The sequence below is a fragment of the Microcebus murinus genome, chromosome 15 (genome assembly GCF_040939455.1).
Source record: "Microcebus murinus isolate Inina chromosome 15, M.murinus_Inina_mat1.0, whole genome shotgun sequence".
Lineage (NCBI taxonomy): Eukaryota > Metazoa > Chordata > Mammalia > Primates > Cheirogaleidae > Microcebus > Microcebus murinus.
The window spans coordinates 54276346-54301527 of record NC_134118.1 but is presented as its reverse complement, the minus strand read 5'-3'; the positions used below and the strand labels follow the sequence as shown (position 1 = coordinate 54301527).

The 25182-nt window shown below is 42.3% G+C and overlaps 1 protein-coding gene across 3 annotated transcripts in view; it reads left to right on the top strand.

The window, feature by feature from the left end:
* The first annotated feature begins 2837 nt into the window (after positions 1-2837).
* Positions 2838-25182, top strand: part of JADE1 (jade family PHD finger 1) — a 60310-nt gene continuing 37965 nt past the window's right edge. The window contains exons 1-2 of one of the 3 annotated variants that reach the window (XM_012791104.3): positions 2838-3158; positions 22249-22326. In XM_012791104.3, coding sequence (XP_012646558.1) covers positions 22275-22326 — 52 coding nt within the window. In that variant the 5' untranslated portion in view covers positions 2838-3158; positions 22249-22274. Of the gene's footprint in view, positions 3159-3245; positions 3564-4356; positions 4640-22248; positions 22327-25182 lie in introns of those variants that run through there. The other 2 variants (XM_012791106.2, XM_012791105.2) reach the window with 2 other exon arrangements.

The window sequence follows — 25182 nt, the reverse complement described above, 5'->3', positions numbered from 1 at the left end:
GAGCCCTTGTGTAATAAAAAGTTCTGTCTGTATGTCATAATGTATATCGACTGGCAGTGGTATTTGCCAGCAAGAATTTCTTGCTCATTTCCCTAAAGGAATGAGATAATACAGGACTTTAGCATATGTACCCCTTCAATTCAAATATGAACAATTCTGAATCTCTTGTCAAGGCCTTGTAATTCTTTATCTGCAGAGGAATAGACTAAATGAAATGACTAAGTAAACATTCAGAGGTTTAATCATATACGGTTTCAAAATCAGGAATATGAATATGACTATCCCAATTCTCATTCCATAAAAATACATTATTATGGAAGAAAATAATTAAACTGTACAGCAGAATGTACAGGATATATAGAATTGTAATTATCACCGTGAACACTGATTGGATCAGGAAAGACTAGAATCTTGATATTTCAACTACACTGACTACTTGTAGCTATTTTGCTGAATGTCCTTTCATCTCTGATAATAAAGTGTGATAATAAAGTGTGAACCATTCCAGAGACTAGGAAATGGTGATCCCGAATGATGTGGCAAGGTAAGATGGTAAGTGACAGAGTAGGTAGAATCAGAACCTCGTTTTCCTAATTGCCAGCTTAGTACTTCTTATTCTAGGTTGTATTAGCTGTGCTGCCGCGAGGCAAACCATCTCAATGCCTTCCTTTCCCATTTTAGAAATAGGTTGTATAGAAGTTTCCTTTGTGTATGATGGCAAGAGGCACCTATTATTTAAGAAATGCCAACTGCTGATCATTAATGACAAAATGTTTTTACAGGTTCCTTATGGATTCAAGTTGTCCTCCATTTCTTCAAATAACCATCACTTTTCTAAGCTAGTAAGAAAGTCAGAAATTACTGAATGCTAAAAAGGAAAGGGGCCTTACACATTATCTATCCTATCATTTTAGTGAGGAAAGCGAGGCCCAAAGAAATCTATCCAGAGTCCTCTTGCATGAGTTGGTGGGAGTCTCCTGACTTTTAGTCTAGGGCTTTTTATAGCATATAGCACTTCCTCAGTTGCTTAATATTCCAAAGCCATGACATAATTCATATGATGTTTATGGATCCTTTAGTCCTGATCAATGTGCTACCATGGGGAGTTTGTGTGTCATTTTACTTCTTTATTTTTGTTATCTATTTCTTTATTCAATATAATTTTATTTTGCTGTGTAATGTTTTCTATAGAAAAAACGAGTAAAACAGTAAGTGGAAAAATGTGAATCTAAATTTTTTTAAATGAGAATGAGTGAAGTAAAGCTGTCTAAAATTTAGAAAAGTTGCAATTTTCGCTAAGAAAGAAGATTAAGAAAGAGATTCGTGAGTGATGGCAGAGTGAGTGGACAAGCTATTGCCAGGGCCTCTGCTATCAAACTATTATAGGGTTATCTCATTCCTCTTAACAGCCCTTCAGCTTAGGGGCCAGTTGTTAACCTCATTCTATTAGCTAGGAAGAAACTGAGGCTCAGATACATTCCGTAATTTACTTCGCAGACAAATAAAGTGGTAATAAGATAGAGCCAGATCCAACCATGTCTGGCTATAAAGCCTGTGCTTTAAATTCTACAGGATGTGTATAAGGTGAACCAATGAAAATAATGGTAACTGTAGTGCAACACTAATAATAGTAATAATGATAGTTAACATAGTGCTTTATAGGTGTGATCTCTTGGAACAGGATTAAGTGAGCACATGAATAGGACTGGTAGGGAGTCTTTATACTGAAACAAGAGAGGAAGAAAGAGGACATATACAGTTCTTTAAAGCACTTAAGATTTCTGTAGGCTTACTTTGTTTTCTGAAAACTAATTGAAGGACTCAATTAGTTTTTGTTTTGCTGCATTTATCAGATTATAATCTTCTGGATGTGGGTGGATGAGTTGGTGTATGATTGTGTGAAATCAAACCTGATATATTCAGAATTCTTACAGTGGATAAATATACCTTTTGGGTTCAATATTCAATTTTGTAATTAGTGATCACTGTTCCTATTATATTGACTGAATGGGAGTTTTAATCTGTACTTTTTTCCCTTTTGAAGCTGAATGTTATATACACCCATATTTCCTTAGGGGATCCATGAAAGAAATATGTTGTCTTCCATATGAAAAAGCAATTTCGTATTTTGTGGAAAATCAGTAACCACTCATTTTTACACATAAATACTCCCAAAATGAATCTCTGACGACTAATTTCATATTAGTCTGCAATTCCAGCTTACCATTAAGCTCACCCTTCATGTTTGGAGGTAGAAGATATCCAGTTCTGTAGTAATGTATAAGATAAACATGGTGTCAATTTATAAAGAATCCTTATCTTTTTCTTTCCTCTCTCCCAATAATCACTATCTTCCAATGGATTAACGCTCATTTGGAACACAAATTTAGATACAATTTCCCTAAATTTCGATACAAATTTCAGTAAAGATGGTGTTCTGGCCTCAGAATTGGATTATGTGTATTTAAAAATGTCATTTTAATCTGCAATTTCCTAAAACCATTATTACAAAACACATATTTATTTTGCTACTCACCCTAAAAACAAAACTTTTCACCCAAATTACACGCCTTAATAGCCACAATTTTATCTACGTCATTTTAAGCTAATTTTGAAAGACTCCATTTCTAGTTGTCAGAGTTGAAACTGAGGCAGCAGTTTGAAAGGGATAATTTAAAAACCCACCTCCCTGCCTGGAGACACCTCAAGAATTTCTACGCTCACAAGAATGGTGACGTAAGAGACTGCGGAGTCGACCGGCGCCACTCTAGGCGAGACCCCGCGGACGCAGGCCGAGCCGGCTGCGGCGAGGGCCGCGAAGAGTTAACCGGGGACCGAGCCCCCCGCACGGCGGGCTCCCCGCGTGCTCTTTCCGCCCTCCGGTCCCCACCCTCTCGTTTTGGCAAGGGATTAAAGTGCTCCCCCCTGTGGCAGCAGTGACCCAGAAATGAGTTTGATTCACACAGTCCTTCCTCCATAACAAGCCAAACGCCCGTCCGAGAGTGCCTCCGTGCGTGAGTGCCGGGTGTGTGCGCGCCGGCGAGAGCAGGGGCCCGCCCGGCTCCCCGCCCGCCCGCCGGCCGCGGCCCGAACTCATGCGGCGCCGAGCGAGCGAGCGGCGCGTAGCCCAGCGCCTCGGCCGAACCCCTCCGCAGCAGGTACGCGCGCGGGGCCGCGGGGGGCGCGCGGGGTGGGCGCGCCGCGCGTATGTCCGCGCGTGGGTCCGTGTGCGCGTCCGGGTCCCGCGGCGGCGGCGGCGGCGGCGTCGGCGGCTGCAGGACGAGCCGTGAGGCTCAGCCATATTTGATGGTTTTGTTGCTTTGCTCGGGAGTTCTCGGGAGTAATTTAATGCCGAAGGTCGCTGCCTAGTGGAAATAATATAGTACGTCATTAATATGGCGCCAAAAGATTGGGTTCTCGATATGTAGCGAGGAGGGAGGGAGGCAGCCGCCGAGCGGAGCGTTACTATCCCACCAGTAACTTGGGCATTGCTGGGGCGGGGGCCAGAGGAGGAGGAGGAGAGGATGATTTTTGGATCCTGAGAATTGATCTATGTTGGATCAGTAAGTTTTATTATGATTATTTTTTTCGATTTTGGGGGGGCTGAAGACTGAGAGCTTTTTCTTCTTTTGGATTTGTGAAGAACATACGGTTTTTCAGGTGGATCATCAATTAAATGTGTTCAGGAGCAGAAGCCCAGTTTGGTTGGCTTTAGTTTATGGAATTGTTTTTGAAAAGCAAAAGTGCATTAGGCTGCATGAAAGTGGAAAGCATAGTAGCAACTTGGTAGACAGATGGCAATGGCAGAACGCAGGTTCGCGTACATATATGAATCCAGAGTGTGTGTGACCGTGTGTGTGGTGGGACTATATTTGTCCAAACATAGGTGTGTGTAGGTACATCTGTGTGTGGTGGCCGCAGCCCTGGCTCTTGTCACCGCGTCACCACATGTTCAAAATATTCATTGCATCAATTCAAGGGCAGTGAGCAGGGGGTGGAGGGACAGCTTGGCAATTAGATTCTTCTAAATTGAGCTTCCACTTATCAGACCTTTTACTTACAGCGACACTGCCTGTAAAGTAAAACCCTTCATCGATGAAATTGGGAAGGAGTTAGCATTGGTAGAGCAAACTACCGATTAATCATGAACTTAAAACGGATTGCAAATTGCAACCTTTGGCACCATCTGCAAATGGTGGGGGTGGGGGGTTTTCTGGGTCTCCTTGCTGCCTTAAATGAACGTGCAGCGTGTTCCCCGGGACTGCAAGTTGCAAAGCCCTTCAGTGCACGTGTCTTGTGCCTGTGAGTGTGTTTGTGAGTTGGGGGCTGTTGTTCGGTAGCCAGCAAGCTTTCCGGGTAGCTCTACGTTGGCTTGCAAATGCAGGAGAAGGATGGAATGTGGAATGTTGACCGGGGAACCGAATCCTGTCGGAACGGTCCCATTTGCTGGAGAAATTCGATCCCTTCCACCTCCTTCCCGCTCCCCCCGCCCGCCTTTGGGCAGGAGGCGGGGCTGAGGACGCGGCTGCTGCTCAAAGTGGCGGAGCGCGGCGGCGGGAGGCAGGTGCACGGCACCCGCCAGTGGGGGTGCCTCAACTTCCGCGGGCGTTTAAATAGCAGCCTCTCTCCCCTCCCACCGGTAATAGGTGACCTGGCGGCCGAGGGCGGCGGGGGGAAGGGACAGGGGGAGACCCGGGAGCGAGCCTCCACGGCACGTGGGCAGGTGCTGGGTGGCCCCGGGGCCAACTTTTGTAGCCCGCTTCTGGCGTTGGAGGAGAGGCGGCTCAGTGTGGAAATGGGGGCGGGCGGCGGCCGAGGCGCTGCTTCTCGGCCACGGCCGGAGCGTCACCTAACGGTCCCAGCAGCGCTGCGGGGCCCGGGGAGGGGGGTTGCGGGGGCAGGGACGCCTGGCCCGTCGCGCCCGCCTCGCACAAAGCCTGCGGCGCGGTACTGGGCGCCGCGCCCCTGCCCCGGGAACGGCCAGAAGCCCGACGCGGTCCCCGCGCCGGTTCCGGCGGGCGGCCGCAGGCGTTTGTTTGTTGGTTCCGCGCCGCCTTCCTCGCCGGATGGCTTCCTGTGACAGAGGTGATACACAGTTTCCAGAACTGTCTGGGGGCGGGAGCGGGAGCGGGAGCCGAGCCCGCTGGGGGCTGCTCGCCGCCGCCGCCGCTCCCATCTTAAAACCGTTTCTCGCCTGCGCGCCCGCCCCAGCCCGAAGGTGCCGCCCCGGAGGGGTTTGGGGAGGGGGACGGCGCGGCCGTTTCCAGCGGCGCAAGTGGCTTCTGGACGCGAGGGAGCGTTTGATTTGCAACTGGGGCCAAGCGGATTGGTGCAGCTGGCGGCGGCGGGGCGGGAGGAGCGGCGGCGGCGGGGGGTGGCCACTTTCAAATGGAGAGGGCGGCGGCGGGGACGCCGCTGCGGAGGGAGCGGGGCTTGGTTGCGCCACGAGAAGGTGTCATCACTGCACCGGGGCTAATTCCGGCGGAGGTGCCGGGAGTTACTTTCCCCTCCTCCCGCGCTGTTGTTTCTGTCGCCTCGGGAGAAGGAGGAGGGAAGGGAGAGGGAGGGGGCGGCGCCGCGCGGAACCGCGGCCCTGCGCACACCCCGGCGGGCGGCGGGAGCCCGGAGTCGCGCGGTGCGTTCTCGGCTGCGGGGCGGCGGCCCAGCTCCCCCGCCTCGGAATTCCCCCCTTTCCTGGGATCCTCAGCTTTTTCATCTCCCCTTAGCACTCGGCCGCCCTCCCACACGGGCTCCTCATCCTCGCGTCCTCCACCTCGGCGCTCTCGGTCCCGGGTCTCGCCGCCTACGGGTCCTTCCCCCACCCCCGCTCCCCCGGCCCCGGGTTTGCCCATCCCGGGCTCCCCCTCCCGAGCACGCGGGGGAGGCCGCAGTCCCAGCTCCTGGTGAATGCTGCGAGCAGACAAAAAAGCGGGCGATTTAAACGTGCCTTCGAAACCCGTTAGGAATGCGTCGTCACCCGGAGACCGTTTAAAAGCAGCTTTAGCTGGCTTTCTAGTAACGAGGAGGCAGGCGCCCCACTTGGCCTCGGCGGGGGCGACGGTCTGTCGCCCTCTGTTTACCTGGGCCAAGAGGGAATTAATTTTTCTTTTTGTAAAATGATAGCTGCCTTGAATAACTTGAGACAGCCACGTTTTTAGGAAAGTGGGAATGGATCTGAGGCTTCCATTAATGGGAATGCTTAGGGTTTTTTTCCCCCAAAGCTTTTTATTAGGTGAACTATTTTTCCTTTACATAATACCCGCTGTGAAGGCTAGCTCTCTAGCTACTTGTAGCTCAAGGCTAATACCTTTCAAAGCTAATGAACTAGTTTTAAGATGCAGAGAAATTATTTTCCTGAAAGCTGATTTAGATAGTGACTCACCAATGGTTAGGGATTTTGTAGTAAGTTGCATCTTGATCAAATCACAGCTAATCAAGATTTAATCACTTGTAGGTGGAGAAAGGAAGCATTCAATGTAACCATACTTACTAACTCAACACTTTTGATACAGTAATTTGTTGTAGGTGGGCAACATGTGGAGGAGATAAATAGGATCTTCTGTGGGTAGCACTTTTAGCAAATACATGCAACCTGGAATTTTCATTGCCCTTTTATCCCCAAAATCTTAATCCCATTTATTGTCACTTTTAAGTCAGATGACTTTCTGCATTGTATCTTGCCATCTTAAGTTTGTATATTTTTATAAGTGTATTTGATCTGACATTTTCATTTGAATGTCTACAACAAAACTATTCAAGTGTTAGATTTCCCCATATCTCCTTTCATCCTTATATACTAGCAGAGATAATGGGAGTTGCCTGAACATGGGGTAGAACTTGAACTTTATTCCATCTTTGAGTTCATAGGTGCTTTTTAGTAAGGAAAGTTGGTTGGGTGGGTTGCACAGAAATTTTAACTTTGACAAGCTAGGTATCTGTTCATCTAGAAGGAATAAAAAACCTACCTAACTAGTTCCCCCTCCATCACTTGACAGGTTTACTGCATGTAAAGGAGTTTGCTTATATTACTTACCAAGGTTAAAAGAGTAGCTGTACAGGGAAAACAATGAAAAATGATAAGTGTGTCAGAGAGACCAGAGAGAGAAAACTTTTATAAGAGTTTAAGGAAATGTGTATTCTTGCTTAGTCCAGAGTCTTGGGAAGAAGGATGAACTGACACAAACTTGGAGGACTTGGTGAGAATAAAAGCAGATCTCCATATGTCTCACCTATAGTAGGCACACAATAGATAGTGAGTTTTTACTTTAAGGAGCCTTTAGTGGCTTAACAAAGTTATTACACAAGTGAGGTTACATGTACATTGTTGAAAATTAGAAAATACAGAGAAAAAAGTATAAAACATATTCCTGCCACCCAAAGATCACCACTGTGTCACTTTCCAGATAGTTTTCTATGCATAGTTGTATGCATATTTTAATCAGAATGAGATAACTCTTGTATGTACACAGAGTCTACAAGGAGCTTTTTTCTGTTAGCTAGCTTGGTAAGTTTTAATATCATTTATTACTGGGACATGTTCAGATTTCCCTGTTCAGCCCCAAAATATAATAGAGCAGATTTGTCTAAACCTCTGTCCAGTAAGAGACTATCAGATCTGGTTGTTTCCCTTAAGTAGATTTCAATCTTTGGTAACTTTTTGGTAGGATATATGACACTGGGGAGATAAACTTTTGGAAATAAAGTCAACAGGATTAAAAAAAAAGCTGGAAATCAAAATAGCATTTATTGTAATTTAGAAATTTAGATTTGGAGATCATCTGTTTGAAAAATAGATGCCTGATGTATTTATCCACAGACTTATTGGAAAAAGATTTACCAAATGTATGTGTTGAATACTGAGGTGGTTGGAACAGTAAACATCAAGGCATCAAAAACTGGTTGTGTCCTGTATCTTTAGTGTTTGTTGGAAATGAACAGGAGACATATGAATCTGTCACAATTCTGCTTGCTTCTTTACTTTCGTGTTTATGAAGCTCTTCCCTGTAGTTTAGTATTATGAGGCACCTGTTACACCATTACAGTTAATGGTCTATCATAATTTGCATTATAAAACCTGTTTTCCCACAAGGTTTATAGAATAGATATCTTGTGGAGGAAAATATGACAGCAAACATGCCTTCCTTTTTATTTGGATTTGCATTGAAAAGTTTGACTTGATTGTTAAAATAGAGTTATATCAATTTTAAGCTTCTTACAACCTCTTTGTCCAAGCCTTTAACTTAGCAAATTGGCACCATATTCAACAATATTTTTTTTTTTTGTTGCATAAATGGTGGTTTTGTTTGGTGTTGTTAGTTTTTCAGAAGGTATCAGAAGCCTAGTAACAGCCTTAATTGGGAAAGTATTTTAATTCCTGAGACGGGTAAGTTGTTTCCTTGAAAGTTTTAGTGTTTAGTGTATTTTCTTCATTTTCAAGATCTTGCAGTATGTTATGTGATCATGTATTTAAAATTTGGACAGGTACTATGTTTATCTTTGTAGGATATAAAATCTCAGAAAGGTGAGACTTAATTGAGAATCTATTTTTGTTTACCTAGTGTACTTCTCATGCAAATACTTTGGTTTGTGTTCATGAGGGTGTGTACAATATTTTTATTTTTTTTTTTTTGCAGTTGGTGGCTCTGATGAACAGAGTTACTCTGCACTCCTAATAAATGCAGGAATGGCTCTGTAGGGCCTTTTTACCTGCAAGTAGAAATGACACTTTGAAGTTCAGGGTTGAGTGTCATAGGACAGAACCGAGGTGATTGATACTAGACTCTGGCCATGTTGTGGCCTTTTTTTACCTGAGGACTTGAATGATTATGTCTTTCCTCACCTCAGAGCAACAAAAATATAGATTACCAGGCTTGGAATGGAAAACTTAGTCAATGAGGAAGAGGCTGTGTATTGTCATTTTTAATCCTTTATTGGTATACGATGTGTACTCAACAAATGTTCAGAGACTTAAAGATTTTGATTACTTTTAAACCATTCAGTATTTATGCTTTTGCTTTTGGTTCTTCAGGTAGAATTAAGTCATGATAAGGTGATTGAGGACAGTTAAAGTAAGTTTATTTTTGAAATCTTAGGCTCTTTTGGGCTTATGTGTTGAGATTAAACTACAGTTTTCTCTTGAAAGCACTCAAAATTGGCAACAGTATTTTAAAATATTGATCATTTAATGTGTCATGCACAGATTTTATTTGAAGATTCATGACTTTTAACAATTTCTAAGAAGTTAATAGGGATTTCAGTGGTCAGGGTCCAAACTGAAGGATAAAGTGGGCATTTTTTTAAGCTCCTTACTCCAGGATAAGGAGCAAGAAATGGCAATATTATTAGCAGGTTGCTTGAGGTTTACCTGCATAGTTTGCTTTTGTTTAGCAATTACACTAAATTCAATTAAAAATTTTTATTCATTATTCATGGTCATTTTTACAAATATCAGTTATTGCAGTGGAATAAAGTGTAATGATGCAGAGGTTGAGTTCTGGTGGCTTGTAACTTTTTTTTTTTTTTTTTGAGACAGAGTCTTACTCTGTTGCCCAGGCTAGAGTGAGTGCCGTAGCTTCAGTCTAGCTCACAGCAACCTCAATCTCCTGGGCTCAAGCAATCCTCCTGCCTCAGCCTCCCGAGTAGCTGGGACTACAGACATGCGCCACCATGCCCGGCTAATTTTTTCTATATATATATATATTAGTTGGCTAATTAATTTATTTCTATTTATAGTAGAGACAGGGTCTCGCTCTTGCTCAGGCTGGTTTTGAACTCCTTACCTTGAGCAATCTACTCGCCTCAGCCTCCCCAAGTGCTAGGATTACAGGCAGGAGCCACCTTGCCTGGCCTGCTTGTAACTTTTTTGAAGTTGGACATACTTTTGAGACTGAAACGTGTGGAACTTCTCTTCCAGAAAATGTAGGTGGCATTGAAATTTGCATGCTCTTTCAAGGATTCTATTGATTCTCTTAAGTGCATCCTTGGATTCTAGTTTAAGTGTTTAGATTCTGGTGACTTCTTTTTATGATTTCTCTCTGATCCTTTTACTGTCACTGTTACCATGTATTGTAGTTAAAATGCCTGTCCAGAATAGTCACTTTTCTGTTTATTGGTTATTAACTTGAAAATCGGACAAGAAGCTTGTTAGAACTTTTTAAAACTTAGTGTATGCTAGCCCCCAAGTAGGAGCCTTAGGGGTTTTTCTTTGAGAAAAATTCATGGCTTTCTAGATGGGGTCTTTAAGTTGCTTAGTCTTAGAGCACCCTTTATCCTCCTCCTCCTCCTCACACCTCTTTTTTCTTCCTTTTGATTCTTGCCTATTCTAGTTAAGGACTTCTTTTTTAAGTTTCAAATCTGATTCTGAAATATTCATTTCAGAATATTTCTCCTTTGTGGTAACATTTACGTATTAGTGAAATGTACAAATTTAAATGTATAGTCGATGAGTTCTTTTCTTTTTGAGATAGGGACTTGCTCTGTTGCTGGGCTCCAGTGATCCTCCTGCCTCAGCCTTCTGAGTAGCTGAGACTAACAGGTGGGTGCCACCACATCGGGCTAATTTTTTTTTTTGTAGATATGGGGTCTCATTATGTTGCTCTGGCTGATTTTGAACTCCTGACCTCAAACAATCCTCCCAATTCAGCCTCTTTAAAGTGCTAGGATTACAGCCGTGAGCCACTGTTCTAGTTAGGGACTTCTTAAGGAGTGAGTGTATCTGATCCTTAACTTCGTAGGCTTTGAGGGACCAGGACCTGGTGCTTGATGCACATTTAACTAAACATACATTATGTTGGTTTATAAACATCATACTACCAATCTGTTGATTTATAGGAGGGTTAAGTAAACTTTTTCTGTAAATGGCCAGGTTAGTCAATATTTTAGGCTTAGTGGAACATGGTCTGTCACAACTGCACAACTCTGTAGTTTTAAGTGCCAAAGCAAAACATGAACAAAAAGTAAATGAATGAGCCTTGCTGTATTCTAATAAAACTTTATTTATGGACATTGAAATTTGAATTTAGTGTAGTTCTCATATGTCATGAAATGTCTTTGACCTCTCGTCGACCATTTAAATATGTGAAAGTCATTCTTTGCTCAAAAGCTATATAGAAACCCCTGCTTTATAGTGAGACAGCTATTACCTGGTCACCTGATTGTTTCTGCTGGTGGCTGAGTTCTTTCTTTCTCATGTAGGAACGTGAAAAAATAAGTTGAGATTAGAAGTTTGGAGGGAGTTGGCCAAGCCGAGGGCTGTGTGTGTCTTAACTCTTTGGTTCATAGATCCCTTTTGAGGTTAGGATGTGTAACATGGGACCTTGTATACCTAGCAAAGAACACCTAGGTAGTCTCATGCCCTTGTGTACCTGGCAAAGAACACCTAGGTAGTCTCATGCCCTTGTGTACCTGGCAAAGAACACTTAGGTAGTCTCTTATGGGACCAGACTAAGAAGCCCTGCAAAGGGGATATGCATTATAAAATTGGGTTCTTCTGTAGAGGGAGATAATGTCCAGTAGGTGGTATGTGCCACACCAATTGGAAGTTAGCGCCTGCTGCTCCGAGGACTTACATCCCTGTGGTAGTGCTCAGGGAACTACCAACACATTCTTCTTGCAGCTCTACCTTTTGTGTGCTCCACTAGGCAGAATGACTGGCATCTGCAAGTCTCTTCACTCAGCTTGCCAGGAAACCATGTTTCAATTTGCAAGTTAACAGACTGTTGTTCATTGATGACATTTTAGTTGTCTGCTCCCTGAGAACATATCATGGCCTTAATCTTCCAGATAACCTCTTTTTAAATCCCCATAGACATCCAGGAGGAAGAAGCCTATAGACCAGGCATCTGGGAGAATGTGGCTGGCAGGGGAGGAAAGTGCCTACCCACCTTATTTTAAATCATCTTTGAAATCTTCTCTAGCATTCCAGTTAGGATTTTATGGGTTTCTTTTGGGAAGATTTCCTGTAGACACAATCTATGTTGTGAGACTCTTTTCAGCGTTAGCCTTAGAGAATATTTTCCAGATCTTGCTGCTAAGTTTGAGACCATTTTATGTTTCCATGACCATAATAACAAGCCTTGTACAATTGTGATGAAATGCTTGTTTTTATATGTAACTCATATGATGTGTAAATGCAATTTTTGTTAAGTGTCATCTAGGTCTTCCAATACACAACATTGGGAGTCTCTTGCTCTTTTTTAAAACAGTACTTTAAAAGTTTTTGGTGACTTAACATTGTTAATGGTAACTGATAGTTTCTGACAACCGGCTATAATCAAGGAACAAAGTTCCTCAAAAACAGCTGCATTTCAATCTGTGCACAGTGTAATTGTCATTAACTCGTTGAGTCTGGTTTCTGCAGAAGCTGCTTTGTATACCCTGTGTAAGAACAGCTGGTTTGAGCATTTAAAAATCTTTTAAAATTACCCTGTAGACACTTTGTATTTATTGGCTTATACCACCAAGGGTGGAATAATGGGTTTTAGAATGCTTTCTTCCCATCCTTACCTTTACTATTCAGAAATTACCTCCTGTTAACTAACACTTGGTTTTCTAAAGTGTCATTCTTTAATGAACTTTTAGAGTTTGATCCAAAGATTTACGGATTTGTGTGTATGTATGTGTGTGTACTATATAAATTAGAACCTGAGTCAGAGACCTCAAAGCAGAATGAAACACAAACTTCTGATTTTTTGAAATGCTGTAGAAAACAAACTTTTATTTTCGTATGTTCTGAAGAAATTAGTCTTACCTTAGTTTTCCCTGGTAAATTGTCAAAAATGTATGAGAAAAGGAATAGGACATATAGGGCAAATAGGCTTTATCTCTGACTGGGTGATAGCACTGTGTTAAAAAGGATTCTGAAGTCCTCTATTAACTATGTTTGACATGGGTAGAGGCAATGGCATTATTTGCTGTCCATCTCTGAAATGTAGCCTTTTAATTTCCATTTTTCCCCAAAATAGTGCTACTTTGGAAATGAATAAGAAATTGAAAAGTACTTTTTTTAAATTTTTGAGACAGAGTCTCACTTTATTGCCCAGGCTAGAGTGAGTACCGGAGGCATCAGCCTAGCTCACAGCAACCTCAAACTCCTGGGCTCAAGTGATCCTGCTGCCTTAGCCTCCCGAGTAGTCAGGACTACAGGCATGCGCCACCATGCCCGGCTAATGTTTTCTATATATATTAGTTAGCCAATTAATTTCTTTCTATTTATAGTAGAGACAGTGTCTCGCTGTTGCTCAGGCTGGTTTCGAACTCCTGACCTCGAGCAATTCGCCCGCCTCTGCCTCCCAGAGTGCTAGGATTACAGGCGTGAGCCACTGTGCCCGGCCAAAAGTACTTATTTTTTAAAGGTAGTTAAACCCTAGTTTTCCTGTCTAGGTTAGTTTTTCTATCCTTATTTTATATATACATATATATATATATTTTTTTCCCCGTTTCTTTTACATCTTATTGCCTGTATTTTAAGTGACCTTCTACTGACACTGGCTATTTTTATCTTTTAGAAACTGTTGCTTTTGAAGTTAATGATGACTTAATCAAGTGGAGTGGGAGATAATAGCATTTTTATGGCATTACCATATTACCTTTTCTAATTTTTCTTTCTGCACCTTTCCATCAGGTATTCTTTTAAAGCAAGACAAGCCTTTGTTACCCTATCTCTGGAAGGAGGTAGAATATATATATATATATACTTTATTGGTGGCTACTCAGTTTAGGCTGGTGCTTTGCATCAGGCCAAGAAGTTATGCTCCTGGGGCCTTTTATATAGTGTGGGGCAGGGAAGAAAGGTTTTGAGTTTTAAATCTTTACTATTGTAAGTGTAGTACAGGATCATGGTAAAAAATTAAAATCATTTTAAAGGTCATAAAGAGAAGTAAGAGTTCCCAACTCAGTCTCTCTGGAACACTTTGGTCACATTTCTCAGAGATAACCACTATGAACCTTTATGTTCTTCCAGAAATTTTCCATGAATATATATAAGCAATTGGTATATGTATTCTCTCTTCTCCCTTTTATGTATAAATGGGCATATATATATGTACATATGCCCCACCTCTGCAGTTTGCCTGTTTTTTTCTCTTAATGTGTCTTTTCATCTGTGAGCATGTAGGTAGATCTAACAGAAAGGAATTCTGCGCTGATGGAAGTAGGGATAAAAGCTCAAGATTGGAAGCTATGATGACTGACTACCTTTATTGTTTGGGTGTGAGTTTATTTACTCCCATGTCTAGGAAGTTAAAAAAAAATAGATGCCAAGTGGAAATGATTGGAATGTTTTGTTATAGTTGTTCTTACTTTTTGTTTTACTTGTTTTGTTATACTTGTTCTTACTGACTCTTCTTAATTCATTCAGCAGTTATAAAGACTTGGAAAAGGTTTAATAGATTGTCTTAGGGCTCATAAGCAGTGATTGGATTATTTATAAATTGGCAAATGAGAGCTGCTTGTGATTCATTCAGAACCTCTGAAATTTATAAATTCCTTAAAATCTTGAAAAATGCTTTATTGATTTTTAAAATCTGAGTTTAAACATAATTTATAAAGAATTTACAGTGAAATAATGTGTCATAGCACGTGGGGCTCATTAGTAATGTTTATAGGAGTAAATATTATACTTACGATTATCTGGGTAAGTTACCATAGCTTTTTCTTTTGGGGGTGGTTATTTATTGCTAATATAAACTCTTCAGCTGAATAGTTTCAAGTTTGACTTCTTTGCAAAGATTCTGTAGTAGTTTGGGCAGCATTTTCTTTAAATACATTTTGATATATGACAAAGAACACATTTTTAAAAGTTCCATGTTTTTGTTGTCATTGAGATATTTAGACAGGGTTAAAACTTTAACACTTAAGATTTAAGCTGTTTGTCAGTTAGCTCAAATTTTTGACATAGTGTTTCAAAAAATAATATTCAAACTATGTAGATTTAGCAGAAAGAAAAGAGTAGCTCATTTTAAAGTATTCATACTTTATAGTTTTTAATATGTGAGACCAACTGGTTTCTGATAGTACATTCTGTAGTATAGTACATTTAGGTACTAGATTTTAACTATTTGACAGAACGGAAGGACACCAATAATTTAAAACCAATGTTAATAGAAGTTACTCCAGTTAAAGGTGAATTAGATGTTAAAGTAAAAGCTTCTCAAATTCAGTAAAGCAGAGTGAGCATAGGTTACAGTTTATGTACAGGAATTCAGTCATTCATCCAATACATTATTTTAATATATAGCATTGCTTTGGGTGATATGTATAAAAGAAATATGTAGAGGTCTTTAATTGGGTACCTTCTAGAACTTCTTGAGTGAATTAACAATGAAAACATAGTGGATAAAATTGATACTTTGAGTAAGAAACCAGTTTTTCTGCATATGAGCCATAAGATAGTTAAAATCACTGGGGTGTAATTCTTATTATAGTTGTAGAGTTTATAGCCTGATAAATGGTCCTTGTTTTACCACCGAGAGTAATTCTAGTAACTGGACAGTTTGTTTTCTTCAAATCACCCCTCTTTCTCAGGAAAAGCATTGGATAAACATCTTCAGAGTTTTAATCATCTTATTCTTTTATAAAAGCCCTTCTCTCCTTGTTGGGTAGGTCATTTCTCATTCTTCTAAGAATCACATACCAGTCATGCCTCCCTGGGACCACACCCAGGTCACTGAACTTGCTCATTCAAATTCCTGAGCCACCTTAGGGATGGGTTCCTTTGGTTTGTGGCTGCTCTTAATCTCTTGAATGCAGATTTTTTACAATTTCAGTCTGAGGAAACGTACATTTCAAGGTTTTTAGGTACCTTGCTGTCTCTATAGATAGAGTAGTAATCTGGTAACCTTTATCACACTTAGCACACTGAAACCACTTGTCTAGTTATTTCCTTTCTCTAACCCCTAGTAGACTGGGAGCTCCTGGAATGTAGGCATTCTGTATCTTGTTCACCATATTTCTGGCATCTAACTGGCTAACATTTTCATCAAATTAATATGTTAGATAATGTACCACATTTTGACAGAAGGGATTAAAGCAGAATGATTTGCATGTAAGTAAAATAAGGGGTTTGGCCCAGTGAGTAAAGAATGCACTCACATTCCCTGAGAAGATGGTACCTTGAGCAGCCGCCACAGATGCCCAGTTGTCTTGGCGCATCTTTCCCTACAGTGGGCTGGGCATGCCAGAGGATTGTTACTTAACTGATCCAGCCAGGATCTTTGCCAGTGACCGCCTCTTTCTTGGCCTCTCCAGGCAATGTTATGTTTTTGATCTGACTTCTTAGGTAGTCTTCCTTTTTTGGGGCAAAGTCCCAAATGCCCACTAATTAGTACTTTTGTCTCTAGCTGTTATGTTTCTCATGGTAAATGGCCACTCCAGGATTCTGTACATTGGCTCACTTTGAGTCAGTTTTAATGAAATTCAGACAGAATGTCAGGAGGAGCCACATTAAAGACTGGACCCAGAGTTCTGGGAGTGTCTGTTATAGCCACGCTGGGAGGCCTCGTTTCCATCCGGGAGCTGGCCCTTCTTTGTTATATCTTTATTTCATATTTAACTTGAGAGAATATCTGTTCTTCAGAAATTATAATATTTAGAGACACACATATATGGAAACATTTAAGTCACGACGCGAGGCAGTTGATTGAATACTGACAAAGACTGTCTTTTGACCAAAACTTTAGCCAGGCTCCTCTGAGTCCTCTATTTGATGAGGTCCTACCTTGGGCTTCTCTCTCTCTCCTTGTTGTGTCCAGTTTGAGCAATAATTCTGTTAAGTCAGTTTAGGGAAAATTCCCAACCTTTGGTATCTGACCACCCTCCTATCTTACCATCTTGGCCTGCATTCAGCAATAATCCTATCAAGTCAGTTTAGCCAGAAACCCTTTATCCTTGACATTTCTGTTTAGTAATTTTCCATCCACTGATGCTACCCTGCTTTGGTTGTATTTCTCTGTCCTTATTGGAGTCTGAGTTGAGTTCAGCTCTCTGCCCTGCTGCAAGACCCCATTACATGGTCCCTGTACTTGTCACCATGGTCCCTCTTGAATAAAATCTGCCTTCCTATCTTTAACGTGTCGTGAATAATTTTTTTGACTAACACTGTTAAAGTAAATAGTACATTGAAAAGCATGGTGAAAAGTTCTAAAAGGAAAAAAAGTTGAACTGAGTGGTACAGAATGTTAAGTGCTTGGAGTTGGAATGGTGGGTGATGTTCAGTGGGTTCAGGCTGAGCTCCAGAAAAGAGGGATTGGGATAGGTATGGAGGAAGGGGCAATAGCAACAGCATTAGCAGAGACTGAAAACTGAGGGAAATGGAAGTTTTCAGGGGAGGAGGCCTGGCCCAGCAGAGGCAAGTTAGCCTTTGGGGCTTGCTGGGACAGATGCTTGGGTAAAGCTGGGAGGAATAAGAAAACCCCTGAGTTTCTGGCTGCACAGGTTGAACTTAGACCTATTTGCAGTGTGGAGTGGAGATTTGCATAGAGAGTAGCTTGATGACCTTAATTAATCATAACGGTGATTAATTTGTTATAATAATTGGAAGTGGGAAGAAACTGTAGGCTTGGAGAATGGAAGGGTGCTTAAAGCTATCTGGGTTGGGTGGTTGAAGACCAAACTTTGGAGTTGTAGGGGGATCTCAAAGAGTTGTGTGTTGTGAATCCATAAACCTTGGAAATTGGATATAAGGTAAGAAGGGATGTATGTAAGTAAAGAAATGGGCAAATAGTAAGATGTTGAGTATGAAGATGCTATATAGAGTAATATGCTAGGTTATGTGTATGTTAAATTTTACAGTGTTTTGCACCAAATGTGCCCCCTTTTCTGCCTGCCTCTCCTTTGTTCTTCAGCACGCAGCTCAAAATCCTCCCCCGGCTCTGTCAACCTATGTTCCTGTAGAACTGTGTGTTTACCACTATCATGCACGAACAATGCTTGATTTCTGTTGCTTACCTGTCTCCTAAACTAGGCTAGAAGCTCCATGAGGTCAGGGACAGTAATTTTTCTCCAGCACCTCCTAACGTATTAGGTTTGCAGATATTTGTGGGATGCATTATATGCTATTATGTCTTCTTGCTGCTTTCTCTGGAGTGTTGCAGTAGCCTTTTAATTGATTATTACTTATCCTCCTACTGTCTAGATAGTAATCAGCCATTGCCCTGAAGGAGTCAGGGCAGGTAATGGTGTTGAGGGCCCTCTGTTTTCCCGTGCTGGCTTTTAGTGGGGCAGATGTTTGCAGCATACAGCTTCTGTATTGTGTGTCTTGAAGATAGTAACGTGTACTTTGATTTTCTGATACAGTGAGTAACCTGGGGTGAGATAAATCTGCCTGATGTCAAGGTTTAAGTACATTAGAGCCACAGAGGAGGAAACTCTGCGAGCACTAACCACCATTACTGTGCCAGGTTCCCTGGAGAAGCGAAGTACAGCATTCTCAACCTTCATTACTCAAGGTCTTTGGGGTGGATGAAAATGGAATTCATTATAAAGAAAATACTATTTTTACTCTTTTACTTGTATGGTTTTGCTTGAGAGAGTCTTTGTGTGTTTAGGAGCATCATTCTATTTTGGCCGGTGCTTGCATTTTTCACTTAGTGACTGTTGAAGTGTTTTCTCAGGGAGTTGTGTTTAAAAGCTGTGAGGAAGACACTGTTTCAAAAAGATTCTAAATTCTTTAAGCTATTCTGTATAGGTAAATTTAAGTTGTCTGAATCAGTGTAGATGTAATAAACATTATTTTCTTATTTCTAACTGAGAAGTATTTTTATGGGCTTTCTCAGCCTCTTATTTCTCAGTGTTCTCACATCTGGTTACTAGATGGCAAACTGCATTCTCCTTGTTGTGTTCCATCACATGGGTACTTTTAAGGAATTCCTCTTCAGATAGTACTTTCTGTTTTTTTTTTTTTAAAGCTCTTTTGTGATACAGGCTTTGGGGAGCTGAAACTGTTGTTAGGATTGGGTGGTCTTTTGCCTTTCCCTATTCTCTTGATCTCTTGTTGGATCCCAGGGGGAGCGGGAGCACACCTTCTTGAGAAGGTTGGAGGAGAGTTCAGCCGGCAGCAGTTGGTGTGTGGGGCATGCCTGCACAGGGCAAGGAAGACAGTCATTTCAGGTAGGGAGTGGGCCACAGGTATCTGTTGGCCATGGAGACTTTTGGCTGGGATTGGCTTGCTCCAGTCTGTGTTGTAGATTGCTGGGTGTTAGAGTTATGGGTGAGTGGGGCTCTGCAGAAAGTGGGTGGGATTGAATTTTAAGATTGTGAACCTGCCTCCAGTATGAAACCCCAGCCCACCAAGTGTCCATAAGTTCATGACCCAGATCAGGACTCAGGTCCAAGCTTTGTCTTGGTAAATTCTTTTAGTGGTTTTTGAAGAATCATTTGGTAAACAAACACTTATAAACTTTAACTGGGTTAATTTCTCAGGAAGAAAATATAAAATATTGCAAATATAGATGAGGAGCCTGAGTACTTGAGTGAATGATGTAAGTCCATTTCATAAGTGGAAATGGACTGCATTGTACTGTAGGAAAAACTACTTTTTTAGGTTCACTTCACGGGGGGGGGGGGGGGGGGAGGAGGGGGTGTGAATTAAAATGCAAAAGACAGATTACAGGAGAAAAGGCATAAAAACTTAATGTTTTTATGTGCAGGCAGAGAGGACTTCACAGAAAAGAAGTGAAAAACCCCAAAAGAGTTAGATCTAGGGCTCATATATCATTTTTTTTTTTGAGACAGAGTCTCGCTTTGTTGCTCAGGCTAGAGAGAGTGCCGTGGCGTCAGCCTAGCTCACAGCAACCTCAAACTCCTGGGCTCAAGCAATCCTCCTGCCTCAGCCTCCCGAGTAGCTGGGACTATAGGCATGCGCCACCATGCCCGGCTAAGTTTTTCTATATATATTAGTTGGCCAATTAATTTCTTTCTATTTATAGTAGAGACAGGGTCTCACTCTTGCTCAGGCTGGTTTCAAACTCCTGACCTTGAGCAATCCACCTGCCTCGGCTGCCCAGAGTGCTAGGATTACAGGAGTGAGCCGCCTCGTCCGGCCTCATATACCATTTTAACAAAGGGTAATAAGTTGCTAAGTGACTAGACCAGGCATCCTCAAACTTACGGCCCACAGTGCACATGTGTGGAATGCGCTCCGCACTCCCCAACGGCCCTGCAACGGTCTGAGGGACAGTGAACTGGCCCCCTGTTTAAAAAGTTTGAGGACCCCTGGACTAGACAAAGGAAAAGGGCCTTTGGGCTACTAGGAGGTTAATTTGTGCAAAGATGACAAGGAAATGTATGGAGGAAACTAATGATAGATAAGGTTACATATGCATGAGAGTTGAACTGATAGACACCTTTATAAATGAAATTTATTTTGCAAAAGAGAAATTTATGCTCTGCTTTTAGTCGGATGATGGGGCAAGGCAGAGAGCTCGTCCTGTGTGTGCTCTTTCTCGATTGCTGTTAGCTCAAAATAACCCTTATCCCAAAGTGACATATTTTGATCCCCTTTAGTAAGGTGCACTTTCTGCTTTTTTTTTTTTTTTTTTTTTGAGACAGAGTCTCACTTTGTTGCTCAGGCTAGAGTGAGTGCCATGGTGTCAGCCTAGCTCACAGCAACCTCAAACTCCTGGGCTCAAGCGATCCTCCTGCCTCAGCCTCCTGAGGAGCTGGGACTACAGGCATGCGCCACCATGCCCGGCTAATTTTTTCTATATATATTACTTAGCCAATTAATTTCTTTCTATTTATAGTAGAGACGGGGTCTCGCTCTTGTTCAGGCTGGTTTCAAACTTCTGACCTCGAGAAATCCGCCCGCCCGCCTAGGCCTCCCAGAGTGCTAGGATTACAGGCATGAGCCACGGCACCTGGCACTTTCTGCTTTTTTGACTGCTCTTTTACAGGTTCATTTAGAGTGGAGCTTTGGTTTTTCAATTACTTTATTGTTCTAGTACAGTGGTTCTCCACTATTCCTGTGTGGCATATTTTCATTGGAAACACCACATTATACATGTTGTGATTATTGTGTGGCACACTTTCATTGAAAGCTATTCCTGTGTGCCGCACTTTCATTGGAAACACTGCGTTGCGTTTTACATGTTGGGATTCCCAGTGAGGAGGATGTTGGGATGCACTTTTCTGAGGGGGCAGATGGATAGGTGGCAGGCCACCATACTTTTTCTGACTTCAAAAAGCTGTCCTTCCTCTTTGGGGAATCATTGACCCAGGAGTAAGATCAGGGCCCTAAAGATATCAGAGTGATCAATAATTTTAGTTTGGAAAAGCTTTTTGGTTTTGTTCAGAGGGCTGCCCTGTGTGAGTATAACCATGAGATAGATCATCATGGAAGTCCAGTGACTAGCCATTCCATCTGGGTCCACTGCCCTTTTCCTAAATGTAGTCTTTCTTTTAAGGATAGTGCTAAAGTTCTGTTACCACCAGCTACCTGGGAGGAGTTGGCCAGGTGGGCTGGTTATTTGTATAAGACAAACTGATTTCTTATTTTGGCTGGATTTGGTTGTATCCGTCCTGAAAGGAGTCAGGGTGAGGTGGAGTGAAAATAGTATTGGATTTAGAATTAGAAGCTCCATGCTCTCAGTATGACCTTGGGGAAGTCACTGCTTAACCTTTCCTTTCCTAATGTAAAAGGGAGGGGTCTGGAGCAGAATTATGATGTCTGTGGTCCTTCCTGTTCCAGCTGTGAATTGCTGAGGGGTTGGAGATGGCTAGAGGAAACATTTGCATTCCCATTACCCCATTTGTTTTGTTTCTAGACTAGGTTATCTGGCTTTTAGGATTATTTTAGCGAATTTTGCCTGAGAAGCATAATCATGCTCAGTGCAGTATAAATACTCACACATTCAGGCACAACTCCACCCCACCCCCCACATACAAGCATAAAATATGAATCTGTCTGTAGTGAGGAAGCACAGTACAGTGTTCATTGCTGTGAATATTTTTCTGCAGTGCTTGTCACCAGTCAGCTAGACTCCTGGAGTAGTTGTAGTAATGTCACAGGGATATAGAAAGAAACCTGGCACCTTTGGGAGCCCAAATGATACGTGACTTCCGTACCCCTCCCCCTCCTTTTTTAACCTGGTCTGTTAATGATTGCACCTAATTATCTTTGGTCTTTTTACTGTTTACAATTCAAATACTACTTAAAGCCTTTTGTTTGCTGTAAATCCTGGGCTGCCATCTGAAGCACAACTTGATGATTGTGTATTATCATCTTGGGTTAAGTGCTGTCTCATTGCTTTGCAGGCTGCCTGCTGTTTCCCGGGGAGATCATGAAACGAGGTCGCCTTCCCAGCAGCAGTGAGGATTCTGACGACAATGGCAGTAAGTCCTGCTTTGTTGTTCTTGGAGCCTGCCAGGGTTTGGGTCAGTGTAAAAACATGATTTTTTAATGTAATGCTTTAAATAGCTGAGGCCCTTTGCATATCAGGCAGGTCAGAGAAAGCCAAGGCCTGGAGAAACACATCTGAGTGTGATACTGCAGGTCTGTAACCAGATCTTACCGGGTAAGGTTGACTGTAGGCAGGCATTCCTGAGGCTTCCTTGTTTGTTATCCAGGGATGAATGATCCAGTTCCAAGAGTCAGTGGTGTGTCTGGTTTTCCTAAACATCGTTTATGGTACTTCACAGTTGCTCTTAATGAAAAGGGAACTTAATCAAAGCCAGGTAATCATTAACTAGTTCAACTCGATACAAGGAGAGATTGAGGACTGCCTAGTGTGATGGGAAATATTGAGTACAGGTACTTAATAGATTGCAAGTCCCTGCTCTTCACTTGGTTTTAACATAACTGTATTTAATACTATTGCTGTCTGTATCTCAGCTCTCTGGCAACCTCATGTTTTCACAGTGCAGCTGAGAACCAGAAGTTAGTTGGCTTCCAGGCAGTCAAAATAAATGTCACACAGTGTCTGTATTGAGAAGCTAACAGACTACTCAGGGAAGAGCTCTCCTTAGATAACAGAAGGGAATTTTGTACCTAGCACAGTGCCTGAGCTTCAGCTCATTAGCTTATGTTTTACATTACAAATTAAACTCTGGAAATCTTGAAAGAATGCTTGCTGTGCTGTGCTATGAGAAAGGAACTGGGCCTGCTTTCGAGGAACTCAGCTTTAGACACGATGAGAACAGCTCTGATGTGAAAGTCATCAGGGCAGCAATAGAGAAGTCTTTTTGGTGTGCTGGGGAAACAGATAACATGCAAATTCAGAGGAGGGGAGGGCCAAGGAAATGAGGAGATGAAGGTTAGTCAGGTCCTGAAGGATGAAATAGTTTTTAGGCAAATAGAGTTGTTTTTAGTTTTCTGGTCGCTAACTTTTCAACAGATCAAAAGCTGCAAATTATTAATAGAAGGCAAGGCTTTGCTGCTTGCTGCAGAAGTCATGCTGATCAGGGGTGGGTCCAGGAACATGAAAAACAACTCAAATGTGGTGTTTTGGTTGGCACTTGGGTTCAGGCAGGGTGCAGTGGGAACTAGGATTGGCATTTATGGGGGGGTGGGTATCAGGTGTGAAGGGTTTGGGATGAGGAGCTAAGGAGTTGGGACTTTCTGGGCCAGGTGGTGGGAGCTGCAGGAGATGGGGAGGGAGTAGGGGCTTCAGAGTAGAGGGAGAGGTATGGAGGGTCTGTTCCCAAGTGCAGGCAGGTAAAACCACCTGTCCCAGCCTTTGGGAGTGCCGCCTTCTGAACTCCTGAGGCCCTCATTACCTGTTTTCTCTAATGTTTACAGTTTTAGACATTTTACTCCTTGAGGCAAAAACATGCTCTGGTGTTTCTTCTCTGCCTATCAAAGTGTCCTCATGAGTTGTAAATACTCAGTAAATGCTTGCTGCTTGCTTGAGTACACAATTTTGTCTTGCAGTAATTTAAAAAATCTTGCTTTTTAGGTTCAGAATTAATCAGAAGAAGGTTTTATTAATTATCTCCTCATACTGGTAATGCCCAATAAAAGGCTAAGAGTCCTATTTTTTTTTCTTTGGGCGTTGAGCAACAGGTGTATACTCACTCTGTTTGTTCTCCTCGTTGCCTGTCTTCCTCCTTGGGAGAGCCGGGTTAGAAAAAGTTCTTCTGGAATGTTTTCTCAGATTTAGAGTCTTCTTTCTGGACCTGGAAGGGTTAGAAAAAGTTCTTCTGGAATGTTTTCTCAGATTTAGAGTCTTCTTTCTGGACCTGGAAATGTTCTAATCTAGTGCAACTGAGGAACTGAAATTTTAGTTTTTATTTTAAGAGATGGAATCTCTGTCATCCTGGCTAGAGTGCAGTGGCAAGATCATAGCCCACTGCAGCCTCAAACTCTTGGGATCAGTTGATCCTTTTGCCTCAGCTTTCCAAGTAGCTGGGAGGACTAGAGGTGTGCACCACCCCCCTGACTTGAATTTTTAAATTTTACTTAATTTTAATAAATTTAAATTTAAAAAGCCACATGTGGCTAGTGGCCACTCTATTGGACAATGCATTTCTGGACTCTGGCCTGCTCTAGTCTCTCTTAATTGTCCAGAGGCTCTTAGTAGCCCAGAAGGCCCTTGTGTTAGCTCAAGATGCCATACGAAAAGTTCCATAGCCTGAGTGGTGTAAACCAACTGAAATTTATTTTCTCACAGTTCTGGAAGCTGGAAGTCCAAGATCAAGGTGTTGGCAGGTTTGGTTTCTTCTGAGGCCTCTTTTGGCTTGTAGATGGCCTTCCCACTCATTGTGTTCTCTCACATGGTCTTTCCTGTGCACTGGCGCCCCCAGTGTGTCTCTGTGTGACTAAATCTCCTCCCATAGACACCACTCCAGTTGGATTAGGCCCTACCCCAACAGCCTCACGGCAGTCACCTCTTTGAAGGCTCTTTCTCTAGTTTTAGTCACATTCTGAGGTATTGAGGATTAGGGCTTCAAAATCCGGATTTGGAGTTGGGAGACACAATTCAGCCCAAAACAGCCCTAGTAGATGAAATACTTCATCAAAAAATGTATTTCCACCTAGAACTCTGGTTAGAGAGGAAGGAGAAAGAGAGTGTCCAAAGTCCCCACCAAAAGTTTGTATATCAGAAGTCACATGTTTGTGCTGACTTCCCTCAAGAAGCTGGGAGTGGGAAATTAAGGTAAATATTTCTAGGTTATTGGTGGGTTAGCCTAGACTGTTATGTTCAGTTCTACCCTAGCCCTGGGCTTAGATGTGACATCTCCTGGCTTGGG